Source organism: Rhinopithecus roxellana, chromosome 15 (assembly GCF_007565055.1).
Source record: "Rhinopithecus roxellana isolate Shanxi Qingling chromosome 15, ASM756505v1, whole genome shotgun sequence".
Lineage (NCBI taxonomy): Eukaryota > Metazoa > Chordata > Mammalia > Primates > Cercopithecidae > Rhinopithecus > Rhinopithecus roxellana.
The window spans coordinates 2,668,884-2,683,331 of NC_044563.1; the positions used below are offsets into that span (position 1 = coordinate 2,668,884).

The 14,448-nt window shown below is 57.1% G+C and overlaps 1 protein-coding gene across 3 annotated transcripts in view; it reads right to left on the reverse strand.

Annotated features, from left to right (window-relative positions):
• Positions 1-2,790: 2,790 nt before the first annotated feature.
• The window catches only part of OSBPL5 (oxysterol binding protein like 5), an 80,149-nt gene continuing 68,491 nt past the window's right edge, over positions 2,791-14,448 (reverse strand). For 2 of the 3 annotated variants that reach the window (XM_030918203.1, XM_030918204.1), the window contains 8 exons: positions 10,007-10,104; positions 9,518-9,607; positions 9,299-9,435; positions 8,638-8,823; positions 8,227-8,353; positions 6,354-6,492; positions 5,634-5,736; positions 2,795-4,028 (listed from right to left, as the gene is read on the reverse strand). In XM_030918203.1, the coding sequence (XP_030774063.1) occupies positions 3,890-4,028; positions 5,634-5,736; positions 6,354-6,492; positions 8,227-8,353; positions 8,638-8,823; positions 9,299-9,435; positions 9,518-9,607; positions 10,007-10,104 (1,019 nt within the window). In that variant the 3' untranslated portion in view covers positions 2,795-3,889. Of the gene's footprint in view, positions 4,029-5,633; positions 5,737-6,353; positions 6,493-8,226; positions 8,354-8,637; positions 8,824-9,298; positions 9,436-9,517; positions 9,608-10,006; positions 10,105-14,448 lie in introns of all 3 variants that reach the window. The other variant, XM_030918205.1, reaches the window with a different exon arrangement.

Consider the following 14,448-nt stretch of genomic DNA (forward strand, 5'->3'; position numbering starts at 1 on the left):
TGCCTGCTCTTCACTCTGTGTATTTGGTAATGCACATATATCCTGGTTTCTCAGGATGTTCCCCAGGTCACCAGTCTTCTCTGCAGGTGCATTGGCAGGTGCAGTGGGCTGTGCTTTCCTCTGTGACCTTTCTCCAGGACTTTCCAGGAATGGAGACACAGCATCATCATCACAGATGGTAAGCCCCATATCTTTGCCAGCAATTGCAGCAGAAACAGTTGGTGTAGTTAAGTCCTGCCTTTCATAAATGTCTCTCTTAAGGCGTGCAGACCACTTGAAGCAGCTCACTCGAATCATACTCCATAAACTCACACAAGTCTCTCTACGTAAATAGGAGCGGACTGACAATGGGCTTTAGCGGACATAGCTCTGCAGTCAAAATCCCAGATGAACAGATTTGGAAAATATGGGAGGCTTGGCCGGGGGTGGTGGCTCATGCCTGTAATCCCAGCACTTTGGAAGGCCGAGGCTGGTGAATCACTTGAATTCAGGAGTTCAAGACCAGCCTGACCAACATGCTGAATGCCCGTGTCTACTAAAAATACAAAAACTAGCTGGGCGTGGTGGCGTGTGCCAGTAATCCTGGCTACTGGGGAGGCTGAGGCGTGAGAACTGCTTGAATCTGGGAGGTGGAAGTTGCGGGGAGCTGAGATTGTGCCACTGCACTCTAGCCTGGGTGACAGCAAGACTCTGTCTCAAAAAAAATAAGAAAAGAAAATATGGAGGCACCTGTCATCACAACCAGCAATAAGCACCATAAGGTGTCTGGCCAGCCTGTTGTGCTGGTTTCTGTCTTGCTTCCAATTAGAAATACAACGGGACACACAGGAAGAGTGTCAAACACGCATCTGGAATCAAACGCTCCTGGCGCATGAAATCCGTCACGTCTGGCATCCGCAGTAAGCGCTGCAACTGAGACACCAGCACGGTTGGAGGCATGGAGGATTTTCTTCTGATGAGCTGGAAGCTCTCACTGCGCCCTCTTCCACACAATCAGTGCAGCCTGGGCTTTCGATTTCAGACCAGTTGATTTCCCCTGAACCCTGACAGCCTCTATGCATATTCATTTGATGAATCCTGCCCCAAGAGTTGCAAAGAGTGACAACTGGAGCTCTCCAAATAGTGACACTAGCTACAGTGAACCTTGTTGAACATTTGAAATGCTGGTCAGGTGCCCCCCCTTCCACCTCCTGCAAAGTTTCAAACCAAGGCCAGGTGATGACTGTTGTCAAGTGCTTCCTGAACACCTGTGTAGGCACCTCTTTGGGCACCTATTCCCTTAGGATTTGGGGCAATTATTCCCTTAGGATTATGCTCACCCTGGACACATCGGGGTCTGGACTCTGTTTTTTTCCTCCTGGGATAGTTGCTTTCTCTTCCTTGTTGATTTAAAATAGTTCTTAGCAAGAGGCTGGGAGCCATGGCTCACACCTGTAATCCCAGCACTTTGAGAGGTCAAGGCAGGAGCACTGCTTGAGGCCAGGAGTTTCAGATGAACCTGGGAAACACAGTGAGACCCGTCTCTAAAAAACAAATGAGCTCGACATGGTAGTGTGTGTCCGTAGTCCCAGCTATTCTGGAGGCTGAGGCAGGAGGATCACTTGAGCCTGGGAGGTCGAGGCTGCTGTGAGCTTCGATCAGACTACTGCACTCCAGCCTGGGTGGCAGAGTGAGACCTTGTCTCAAAAACAAATTAAAAAATAAACAGCTCTTAGTAAGATAGAGGGAGAGTTCTGGAGGGGATTCCCGTCTTGCCCCTGAGTGTGTGAAGCTGCTGAGGTGTTGGGGGAGGGCCTGCCCTGTGGTGAGCTGGAGCTGGTGGGAGGAGGACCCCGGGAAGGCTGCCTCTGGGCAGGGCCATCTGGCTAAGCATGTTTGCTCTGCATGGGCCCGGGGTGCAGGAGGCAAGATAGGGGTCCCAGGTGAGGTATCTGGAACAGCCTGCCCCGGCATCAAGATGCAGAAGGCTGTCACCCCCAAGGTTCACACTCTGAGCTCATGTTTGCCCCATGGCGTGTGGCCTCCACACAGGGGTGCTGGAGCCAGGCAGGGCCCCCCCGCCCCGTCCTCCAGGTGGTTTGGGGGCTCTTGGGAGTCCTGGCTGTCTGAGGTGAACATGAGGCTCCCAAGAGGAGCTGGGGGCAGGACCCCCTGCCTCTCCCTCCACCCCAACCACAGCCCCTACTCTCCCGGGGCCATGGGGGTCGAGGCGGGAGGTGCAGAGGGAGGTGGTGACCCGAGGCCCTTTGCGTCCTCCTCTCCTGAGCACTGCCTGGCTGCCCTCGTCTTCTGGTTCCTGTGAGGGGTGGGCTGCAGTCTCCCTTTGCTGTCACATGGGGCCTGTGGTCAGGTGCCCCCACCCCTCCTTCAGGGGCACCCTGGGCAGGCCCACTCACTGGTCTTGATGTCTGAGTACCAGGGGTGGTGGCCACAGTGGAACCGAAACAAGGGGCAGCAGGTCAGGTGGTCCAGCCTGGGGGTCCCCTTCAGTGACTGGCAGCATTGGCCTCAGGGGCTGTGCCAATGCCCCCCAGCAGCCTCTGAGGTGCCTGGAGCGCCTGTGAGAAGTGTCACTCTGTGTCCCCTGCTGGCTCATTGGGCGGTGATGGGACCCCAGCCTCCCAGCATTTGCTCCACAGGGCGGGCCGGCTGCCCATGGCTCCCTGCGAACTCTGCACCCTCCTCCCTCCTGGGCCCCTCCACCCAGCCCCACACAGCTCCACGCTGGCCTTGAGTCTTCCTCAAGGCCATCTCATTTGGCCCCCATCTCATTTCCAGAAGTCCCGCAAGAAGAGAACACACATGTGTCTGTTTATTTCAAGGTATGGAGCACAGACACATCCCCAGATGGGGGAGGAAGGGAGACAAGGACATGGGTACAAAAACTGGAAACAAACCATCCGCTGCAGCTCAGACGGCGCCGCCACGATGTAGTTTAAGGCTCTGTATGTATATATATGTGTAGAGGCTCACACACGCACACGCACACGCAGAGCGGCACTGACACGGGGACTGAGGCCAGACGCGAAGGCTGACTGCGGCCTGCAGCCTGCCTAAAATATTGCAATTATGTTTATTAAAAAAGTGTAAAATGGGAAGACTGTGCATCGGTCTGAGTAAAGTGGCGAACTTGAGCCTCCCCGGCCCAGGTGCGGGGCCAGCTAGGCCACAGCCCTGTGCCCCCCACACCCCTGCACACACTTGCACCCACAACCACCTCCACCTGTGCATGCCCCCACCAGAGCGAGTGTCCAGGTGTAGGGGTGGGTGGTTCCAGGACCTGCCTCTGTGGGGCCCCATCCAAACTGCACATGGTGGAATAAAAAACCAAAATGCCCTCCCCAGAGTGGCACTAACCTGTCCCTGGCACCCACCAGTAGCCCCACCAGGGTGTCCCAGGTAACGTGGACAGGGTCTCAGGAAGGCAGGCCTATGCGTCCATGTGTGTGGGGGGACTCCTGGGCCACTCGGGGCTCCCTGGCTGCTCCTCCAAACCTACCCACTCACTGCTGCTGGGATGTGACTGTCCAGGGCCCTGGCAGGCCCTCCCACCCTAAATCCATCCATCCCCCATGGCAAGTGGAGGCTGGACAGGGGGTGACACAGCAAGATGGCCAGGAGTGTGTTGCACAGCAGAAGCTGCATTTGGCTTTAGCATTAAGGCCGGCGCTGGGCAGAAGGCCCTGCGGAGAGGCCGGTGCCCCCCGAGAGGGGCCTAGCACACCTGGGCCTGCAGCGCCCTTGTGGCCCCGGGTCCCTCCTGCGCCTGGACTCCCCGTCACAGTGGCTGTGCTTGCCAGGCCTCTCTGCCTCCACGGAGCAGGCTTAAAGTGCTGGGTGCCTGGGAGGGAGGGCTTGGGGCTGGCCAGGAGCTCTGCCCCCGGTGCTCCTATTTGAGGATGTGGTTAATGAACAGCTGACACGCCAGGAACACGCAGAGCAGGAACCAGGATCGGGGGCTCTGCAGGAGGCCTGGGGTCGGTGCCTGTGCCGCCCGTGCCGTGGAGCTCAGCATGGCGGAAAGGTGCCTGCAAGGACAGGGGATAGGTCATGGGGACTGTGACAAAGCCAGCAAGGTCCCCTCCCACAGGCCAGGATGGTGCCCTGGGTGCTTGACCAGGTGCTGGACCCAGGGCCGAGGTGGAGACGGGATGGCCCTCCAGGGGCATCGGAGCAGGGGGGGTCGAAAGCGTGTTAGTGGGAGGGCCCCAGGGCACCACGGCTACACTGGGATTCCCTGGGCACATCCAGGGCAGAGGAGGGTCAGGGATCGGGGAGCCAGCCTTTTACATCCTCCCCCCCACCTCTGTGGTTACGGCTGAGTCATGCCTCTGCCACCTTCATATGCTGAAGTCCTGACTCCTTCCACCTCAGATAAGACTGTATTTGGAGATGGGGTCCTTAAAGAGGTATTTATTTAAATTGAGACCATTAGGGTGGGCCCTGGTCCCATACGATCGGCATCCTTATACGACGAGGAGATGAAGACACAGACACAGTGAGTAGGTGGCGTCTGCCAGGCAGGAGAGAGGTCTCGGGACAAACCAGCCCTGCGGCACCGAGATCTCGGACTCCAGCCTCCAGGACCGTGAGGGAGCAGACGCTGCTGTCCGAGCCTCTTGCCGGCAGTACTCTGCCATGGAGGTCCTGGCCCCTGAGCTGGAGTACTTTGCCATGGAGGTCCTGGGCCCTGAGCTGAAGTACTTTCCCATGGAGATCTTGACCCCTGAGCTGGAGTACTTTGCTGTGGAGACCTTGGCCCCCGAGCTGGAGTACTTTGCTGTGGAGGACCTGGCCTCTGACATGGTATCTGGTTTGCTCCAGAAGCTTCTGGCTGAGCCCAGGCCACCTGCCTGATAGCTGACCTGCTTCTGGGGAGCCAGGCCTCCCTGTTTCTTTGCCCACACAGCCTCACCAGGGAGGACCTGCTGGAAATGCTCACACAGGGACAATGACAGCTCTCGAAGGCTCTTGAGCCTCACAGAGCCCAGGCCTGTGTCCTGGCTGCATTTCACCCTGGGATATCAAGCCCACTTTATAGAGGGGAGGCTGAGGTATGACAGCCAAGGTCCCACAGCCAGTGAGACCCTCAGCCTGGCTCAGAGCCAGGAGCTTTGGACCCAAGATGGACCCTGTGCTCTGCTCCCCATCGGTGGCATCTGCTGACAGGAAGGGGCCATGCGGCCCTGGAGGCCTGCAACCACCGGCTCTCGGCCACTCCCATTTGCTCCTTCCCCAGCCATTCCTGAGAAGCCACAGTGTGCAGGTGCGGGGCCACCACAGTGAGCCCAGGCTGCCACCTCGCTCCGCACACCTCAGGGTCTCTCCTGGGGCTACCCCAGGCCATGCTGGGCTGGCACCTTCCTCTGGGCTCCTGGACATCTCTGGCTCAGTGTCTGCCAGGCATGGCCAACTTGGCTGGTTGGTCACACCGCACCGCCTGCCACTCCCACACCCTCTCTCCTGCCCCTGCCGGTTTTCCTCCTTTCATCACCCTGCAGGCCTTTTGCCTTCCAGCTCCAGTGACAAGCCCGGCCCCGGCCTCCTGGCCTCCCCGCCTCCTGCCCTAGCTCTACCAGGTCTCCCACAGTCTCTGACCCAGAGCCTGGATGGAGACAATGAGTGTGGCCCACCTGTGCAGCTCCTGCTGGGCCTCTCGGATGGAGAGGATGGCCTCGTGCAGGGCCTGCAGCCGCCGCGCCTCCTTCCTGCACCGAGGGCATGGGCTCTCACCGCCTGGGATGGCCCCGAGGGAGACACAGGAGGGGAAGGGAGAAGCAAGGATGAGCTGGAGGTCCGGGGGCGCTGGCATGTGGGTCTTGGGGTCACATCCAGCTCGGGCCTCCGCCCCACCTCATGGGAAATCTGCAGGGCCAAGCTGCAGACACGGAGATGAGGGAGGGGCACTAAGGATGTTTCTGGAGGGAACCCCCTGGCTGGACCAGCCTCTAACAGGCCTGGGAGGCAGAAGTGGCCAAGGCAAGGCCCATCCATTACAGAGGCAGGGGCAAAGTTGGGGAGACACAGCTCCTGGTGACAGGAAAGGAGCAGAGGGTAGGGGCAGGATGCCACTAGACCTGCCCCTTATGCCGCCCCCGCCGCTGGGGAGCCCCTGGCCTGGGCCCGCTCCCTTTCTTCCCCGCCCCCACCATGCCCCACTTCAGCCCTTGGGCTGCCTCCCAGACTCTGAGAGGGCAGAGCCTGCTGGGGGGCCCCTCAGGGCAGCAGAGGAGCTTTTGCTGGGAGGCCGCCCTACATCTGGGCAGGTGCTTCTCTGGCTTCCCCACTGACCAGGTCAGCATCTGAGGCACGAACCAGACAGCGGCCTTGCGGCTGGGCCCAAGGGGGCTCACCAGGGATAAAGTCACCATCCTGCTCCTCGTCCGAGAGCTCTGGGCAGGACTCAGGTGTGGATCCGCTGCTCTCCGTGGCCTGGCTGTGGCCAGAGGGCTGGTCGCTGGCCTTCCGAAGCCGCTGCTCTGGGCCAGACCTCTGCAGAGAAACAGAGCTGCTGTAGCGGAGAGCCACCCATGCCCCCTGCCCAGGCCCCAGGGACATGGTGACATGCTCATGCCAGGACAGTATTAGAGGCGGCAGCCGGCAGGGAGGGCAGCTGCTGGACTGTGGAACTGGCTGGAGGGGTCTGTCTCAGCCCTGGCATGGCATGGAGTAGCCACGGCCCCTTTGGGCCTGTTTCCTCATGGGTGAGACAGAGCTGCTGACCCCTCAAAGTGAGCAAGGGCCTGCAAGGCGGTGCAGATGCACCTGCCCTGGGCCCACCACGGGGTGGCATCCAATAAATGCAGAGATGAAGGCATGGGGGGGGGGGGGGCGAGGGTGGTTCTGACCCCTGAACCACGAGGACAGATGAAAGCCGAGGCCACTGTGGGAGCTGGCGGTTCCATAGGAACCCCGGATGGCTAGGGTTCCCCATGTCAAGGGGCATCTCCAGGGGGGAACCCCCAGACTCAGCTGGCTACTCACAACCCCAGGAGTGCAGGCAGGGCTCATCCATTCAGCCCTTACTTGAGCTTACAAGGAACCCAGGACAGGAACCGATGCTCAGGGGTGGGGAAAGAGCAGAACCTGGCTGTGGAACCACCATGTAACAACGGGCCTTTGGGGCCAGAGAGGTGCCAGGGACGCTCTGCATTGGGTGTGGTCAGCGATGGTGCAGTTGGGTCAGAGCCAGGACAGGTGGGGTCAGAGGTGGGGCAGGTGGGTTTGGCCACAAGGTACTCCACGGGACGGTTTTTGAGGCATGGTGGAGCCCAGGCTGACTGCAGAGGCTGAGGGGTGGGAGGCTGCAGAGGGCGTTGGGGGTGGACATCTGCTGGAGATCGGTGGGGTGGGCGGGGGCCAAGGGAAGGCGGGAGCTGTCTGGCCTGAGCTCAGGGGGATGGAAACTGTGCTGCAGACAAAGGGGGTGCAGGGTACATCTCCTGAGGCTTCTTCCCTGGTCCCTTGGCAGGCAGAGCATGGGAAATGAGGCCGAGGAGATACCATGGTTCCCAGCTTTCTGGGGAAGTTAGGGCCATCAGGCAAGCATGGCCTCTCATCTGAGTCTGGCCCAGACGGCATCAGCTGGGGAACATGCCCCATCCTGCCTGCCGTGGGTGAGCACCGGCCGTACTCTGCATGCTCTGCACGCAGTAAGTAGGTGCAGGGCTGGTGTGGCTCAGCACGCCTGGAACGGGGGCGTGTGGGTTTGGCGCCACCTGGTGGCCGCCCAAGGCATGGCACCAATACACACCCAAGGCAGCTTCCTCGGGTTCCTCTGCGGAGCCTCCCTGCTGTCCTGCTTCCCCTTTCCAGACCCAAGATCTGTGCAAGCGCTGGCTCCTCCTCCTCCTACCTGGGCAGGGCCCTGGGCTGCCCTGACCTTCTGTTTCCTCATCAGTGGAATGGGATAATGTGGCTGCTAACTTGGCAGAGGGAGACTTTGGGGGCAGTGGACTGAGAGACAGTAGACACAGGGTTCCACACGCCAAGGTGCCCCTAGAACTAAGCATCCTGCAAATTCTGGTTTCCTGAGTCCCATGCTGGGCAGAGAAGGAAAGGGGATAAGGGTGTGAGGGCCTAAGCTTGTGTCCCAGGTCCACTGGGAGACAAGGGCTAAGACTTAACGGAGCGAGGGGAAGGGAGGAGCGAGGTGAAGAGCGAAGGGTGGCGGTGGCCACACGTGCAGCTAAGAGCAGCCCTGGGTGGGGCCTCTGGGGTGCTGACCTCATGCCTGGGCCCTGGGCTGCCCAGGAAGGTGGTCTGGCGGGCCACGGCCTCCTGCTGCAGGGTCCGCAGGATCCCATCTTGCTCAAACTGGGCGATGTCCTTCAGGGGGTCCCAGGGGCTGTGGCTGGAGGGTCCAGAAGGTGTCCGTCAGCACAGGCAATGGCCCTCCCTTCAGCCCCCCAGCAGTGGCCAGAGACCTCCAGGAGAATGACCACTGCCCATACCTCATGGGCAGGGCATGCGGTAAGGACTGGCGGTGGGGGGTGTCACTATCTGACTCTCCTCCACTGGCTCCTCCAGGGGGACAGGCTGAAGGTGAGAGGGAAGCTGGGAGCCCCTGGGCCCTTCTCAGCCCATCTGCTAGGCCCAGCCCCACCCTGTGGCCCCCAGGGCTTTGCCAGCACTCACTCCTCGTATCGGTAGTGCCACTCCTGGGTGATGGGGTCCAGGTGGAACAGCTGCGGCTTCCAGGGCGTGAGGCTCTCCTGCCGCTCTCGGGCCCGCCGCCGCTGTGCCTCCTCCAGTGCAAACTTCTCCTGTGTGGCCCTGTGCTGGTCGCCCTTGCTGATGGCCCTGGTGACGTGCTGCCAGAGCCTGCGGGCCAGGGACCCGCCCTGAGTCAGTGGCCCGGGCAGCCTGACTCCTAGGCAGCTGGGAATCAGGGCCCCTTGGCACCAGAAGGCAGGCACACAGCAACCTCTGCCTGATTGCCTCCAGTGACAGGGAGCTCACTACTTTGAAGGGAGCTTTTCTTTTGTCCATGAGATGGGCTTTTCCAAAACTAAGCTCCCACCTCCTGCCCTGCAGGGACCTCCCTGTGCAGCTGTTGGTCACCCACCGGCAGTGAGGCAGTGAGAGGTCAGGGGGAGCCAGCTCCACTCCAGGCCACACCCCCTCCCTCCATCTGTCCTATCCAGGACACGTGATCTGCCACCAGGGATGCACCAGGCCTGCCCTCCCTGCCAGGGACATCCTGGGGCCATGCTCACAGCACTGTAGCCCTGCTGACCTGCCTGCCTGGCCATCCAGGCTGTGGTCAGCAGGGTCCCTGGGCGCCGAAGGGACTCACCTCTCAGACTCCAGCTCCGTCTGCTCCTCCAGCGGCACCGTGTGCTGCCTCAGCCTCTGTCTGCGGACCTCCTCGCTCGGGGTCCAGAAAAGCGCAGTGCTTCCACTCCCTTCCTCCTTGATAAACACGTCCCTGTCCTGCCCCAGATGGCCAGCGGGGTCAGAGGCTGGCCTGGCGATGACCGCCCGGCCGTGCCTGCCCTGAGGGATGGCCCCTTACCCAGTGGCCACTGAGGCTCGCCAGGACCTCCTCTCCCGACGTGATCTTTCCCGAGATCTGGTTGATGCTGGTGCTACCCCCGAAGAAGGGCTGCAGAGTCCCACCCAGAGCAGAGCCCAGTGAGCGGGGGCTGGGCCTCCAGAGCCGCATCCTCACGGGGGCGCGGAACAGTTATTCTCTTGGGGTACCCGGGAGCCCAGGAGGATGGACCCAACACTAGCCAACAAGGCCTTGGGGATCCTCATGCCTCTGCTCAAGGATGCACGGTCCCTGCCACAGAGACAGGGCCTGGGCTGGTTCCGCTGTGTGGCTGCAGGCAGCAGCCTCCCCTCTCTGGGCCCTGTCTGTGTTCTGGGATGTCAAGAGCTGTTCCCCTCAAGTGCACTGCCTTGGGGAACCTTCCTTGGGGCCTGGAGAGGGTGTGAGGGGGATCTCCAAGGCCTCGTTCTTTCCCTGGCCTCGTCTCCCCCAGGCTGCAGCCAGCGCTACCTTCAGTTTGAATTCCAGCTCGGCCTGGAGGTTGTTCTTCGCACACTCGATGGTGACCTTCCCACCCAGCTCCATGGTCATCGTGCCATACAGGATTCCTGAAATGCAGCCAGTGTCAGGGGCCAGGCAGCCCCAGCCCTGCTGAGCCCCAGGCCCTGCTGAGTCCCAACCCAGCAGCACCAACCCCTGGGAGGCCTGTGTCAGTCCCTGGGAGGGTGAGAAGGAGGAGGTGCCAGGAGCAGAGCCCACAGGGAGAGGCTGGTGAGGATGTGGAGCCTGGGAGGCGTGGAGCCTGGGAGGCACGCCTGGTCCCTCAGGGGCTGTCTCCCCGACTAAGGGGGCTCTGTCCTCGCCAGGGCCTTTGCTCATGCCATGTGTCGCCTCCTGTTCCAGGCTTCCGGGAGGCCACCAGCGCCATGAGGCATGCATCGTGCTTCACTTCACTCCACAGTTCCCGCTCCGACGTCAGGCTCCTGAGGGCAGGCATCTTCTCACTGACCGCTGCGTCCCAGAACGGCACCCGGAACACAGTGGGCACCGGCACCCACGATGGCAACCCGTATGTTTAAAAAAATTAATACTTTTGTTTTTCAATTAATGAAGGAAAGAACAACTCTTCCATTTCTGGCATATGGAGGAGTTAATCTAATTAAAGAAGCACCACCGCCGCCGCCATCAAAACCCAAACATCTGTACTCTAAAAACCACTTAGAAATGTGTGGCAAAATATGTCCCTTGAAAATGAAGAAAAGAAACAACAAGCTACTTGTCGCAACAAAGGCTTGAAATACCCCCAAATCCCTCCAGAGGGGGCTGTGTGCGTGCACCCTGGTCCATGCGCACGACGGGAAGCTATGCGGCCTAGAAAGACAAAGGGGCGTCTCTGTGCAGCTCTGGGGGGTCTCCAGGCTCCAAGGAGAAGAAGGCGGCCCAGGAGGCAGAGGCTGCAGTGAGCTGAGATCACACCACGGCACTCCAGCCTGGGCAACAGAGTGAGACTCTGTCTCAAAAAAAAAAAGAAAAACAAAACAGATCTGACCTCCAGATTGTGACCACTAAATATTATTTCCTAGTGAGAGGAAACGAGCTTCCTGGAGAAATGGTCGATTTGAGGTCTAGTGTAGGAAATGTCCTAGGTGCACACGTGGTCAGGGCAGAAGGAAGGACGCCAGCAGAGCTACTGGGGTATGCAGGGGGTCCCAGAGCCAACTATGGCCCCCACTGGCCAAAGATGGGGCAATTTCAGTATCAATAAAGTTAACAACTGAAAGGTTCTGAAATCACTAAATATGTTCCTATCAAATAACACATGGCAATAATGACCTTCGCCAATCACCTTTGGAAGACAGCAGGGGAAAAAACTCATTATTTTGAAAAGATAAAAAACCTGGGATGTGCTGGGCGCAGTGGTTCAAGCCTGTAATCCCAGCACTTTGGGAGGCTGAGACGGGCAGATCACGAGGTCAGGAGATCGAGACCATCCTGGCTAACATGGTGAAATCCCGTCTCTACTAAAAAATAAAAAAAACTAGCTGGGCGAGGTGGTGGGTGCCTGTAGTCCCAGCTACTCGGGAGGCTGAGGCAGGAGAACGGCCTGAACCCGGGAGGCGGAGCTTGCAATGAGTCGAGATCCGGCCACTGCACTCCAGCCTGGGCGACAGAGCGAGACTCCGTCTCAAAAAAAAAAAAAAAAAAAAAAAAAAATCCTGGGATTTATCCTGTTACAAACCAATCCTGTTGGGTAACTGCGTAGTAGACAAGGGAAGTTTCTCTTTCAAGGAGCCTTCCGGTGATTTAGTGAAAGAGGATGGAACGTCACCATTTAGCAATGCCTGATACATGAACGGATCCAGACGTTGAGAATCAATGTTCGCTAATGTCACAAAGAACAACAGGCCCTGTGCACCCTGCTGTGGAAAGACACGAAACCCCCGATGAAGCGTCGTGTTGAAAAAATTGTGCTGAACGTGATCAGGCGACTAGAGATCGAATCAATTGGTGGTTTATAGGAAATCCCCAGGGCAGAGGAACGCAGCCAGGAAAATCCATGTGGAGGGACTAGGAGGAAATGACTAATATACTGCAAGGGAAAAACAGGAGGGAGGGACATCAAGGAGATGTAAACACAGGGCAGTCATGCACAGAGCATGGCCTGATGCAGAGACTTAGCCAAACGGCCAGCTGTCATGTGTGTGGGGGATCAAGACACAGGCACATGGCAGCTGGGGATCTGAACCTAGACTGCAGACTTGATGGTAACAAAGAGTTTGTTTGTTTGTTTGTTTTTGGTCAGATGATAGAACTGTGGCTATGGTTAAGAAGGGAAATCCTGGCCTGGCGTGGGGGCTCAAGCCCATACTCCCAGCACTTTGGGAGGCTGAGGCAGGCTGATCACTTGAGGTCAGGAGTTTGTGACAAGCCTGGCCAACATAGTGAAACACTATCTCTAATAAAATACAAAAATTAGCTGGGTGTGGTGGCACATGCCTGTAATCCCAGCTACATGAGAGGCTGCGGTAGGAGAATCGCTTGAACCCGGGAGGTGGAGGTTGCAGTGAGCTGAGATCACACCACTGCACTCCATCCTGGGTGACATAGCAAGACTCTGTCAAAAAAAAAAAAGAAAAAAAGAAAGAAGGGAAATCCTTATCTTTAGTGATATAAAATAAAATACACAAATGACATGATATGACATCTGGGATTTACTTCCAATTAATTCGGGGGAGAGCATGAAGGTGGGTGGCTTGCTGTGCTGAGGGTACGTGGGGTGTACTGTGCTTCTATATATGTTTGAACTTTGCCATAATAAAAAGTTGAAAAAAATCTATGAAGCATGGAGGAGTCAATGAGCAAGCAAGAAAATATGGGAACTCCCCTATAAGAGAAAATAAAGAGGGAGAAGACGGGAGGAGGAGAGGAGAAGAGGAAAGATGGGGAAGAGAAGGAGGGACATTTGTTGATCTGAGATCTTGGTTTCTGAGGTTCCCATGGGAAGCGGTAGACAGGTCCTTGGGTCAGAGTAACCAGGAGAGACTTTTTCTGAGACATTTCCACAAAGCAGGCACTCTCACATGGCTACACACTCAGCAAAAGGAACAGTCACAGAAAGCCCATTCATCCCAGAGGGAGTCAAGCAAACATTCGTTTTGGGCCTGTGCTCCAGGGGTTAAAAAGAAACCCCAGAACTCTCCATGAATGTGTAGGGTGAGTTTGGGATTCAAATCTCTACTTCCTCCGTGTCCCATAAACAACCTACTAAGAAAATGTGAGAGCCCGCCGGGCGCGGTGGCTCAAACCTGTAATCCCAGCACTTTGGGAGGCCGAGACGGGTGGATCACGAGGTCAGGAGATCGAGACCATCCTGACTAACGCGGTGAAACCCCGTCTCTACTAAAAAAAACACACACACACAAAACTAGCCGGGCGAGGTGGCGGGCGCCTGTAGTCCCAGCTACTCGGGAGGCTGAGGCAGGAGAATGGCGTGAACCCGGGAGGCGGAGCTTGCAGTGAGCTGAGATCCGGCCACTGCACTCCAGCCTGGGAGACAGCGAGACCCCGCCTCAAAAAAGAAAATGTGAGAGCCAACAAAACAAGTTCAGCCAACAAAACGAAAACAAACAAAGAAAAAACGAGCAAATTAGAATCCGAGGTTTTACTAAATACAGTCATTCTTCGAATAATTATTGAGCACCTTCGAGGGTATCACTATGGACAGTGAGGACCCAGCAGCAAACAAATTAGAATATCAGAATGACCAGCTAGAGATGACAAAACACTGTGTTTATTACAGTGCTCAAAGATTTATCAGAAAGGATTGCAAACATGACTGAGGAACAACGTATGAGTATAAAAGAACAGGCAAGGCTGGGCGCAGTGACTCACCCCTGTAATCCCAGCACTTTGGGAGGCAGAGGCGGGCGGATCACCTGAGGTCAGGAGTTTGAGACCAACCTGGCCAACATGGAGAAACCCCGTCTCTACTAAAAATACAAAAAAGTAGCCAGGTGTGGTGGTGCATGCCTGTAGTCCCAGCTACTCAGGAGGCTGAGGCAGGAGAATTGCTTGAACTCAGGAGGCGGAGGTGGCAGTGAGCTGAGATGGCACCATTGCACTCCAGCCTGGGCAACAAGAGTGAAACTCCAACTTCGTCTCAAAACAAAACAAAATCCCAAAAACAAACAAACAAAAAAACCAGGCAGGTTTGATATGAAACTAAGTAGAACTTCTTGGGAAACAATATATCAAAATGGAAAACTCAGTGGATGAGCGATATATCAGGTTAATTAGAGTTAAAGATACATCTAAATAAATAATCTAGAATGCAAAGAGATAAGAGATATGATGGAAACATTAAGAGAGACTAAGCAAAGGAGGAGATGGTTTAAATTCTGTCTCATTGGAGTTCTAGGAAAAATGGGGAAATCAGGAGTGAGGCACTTAAA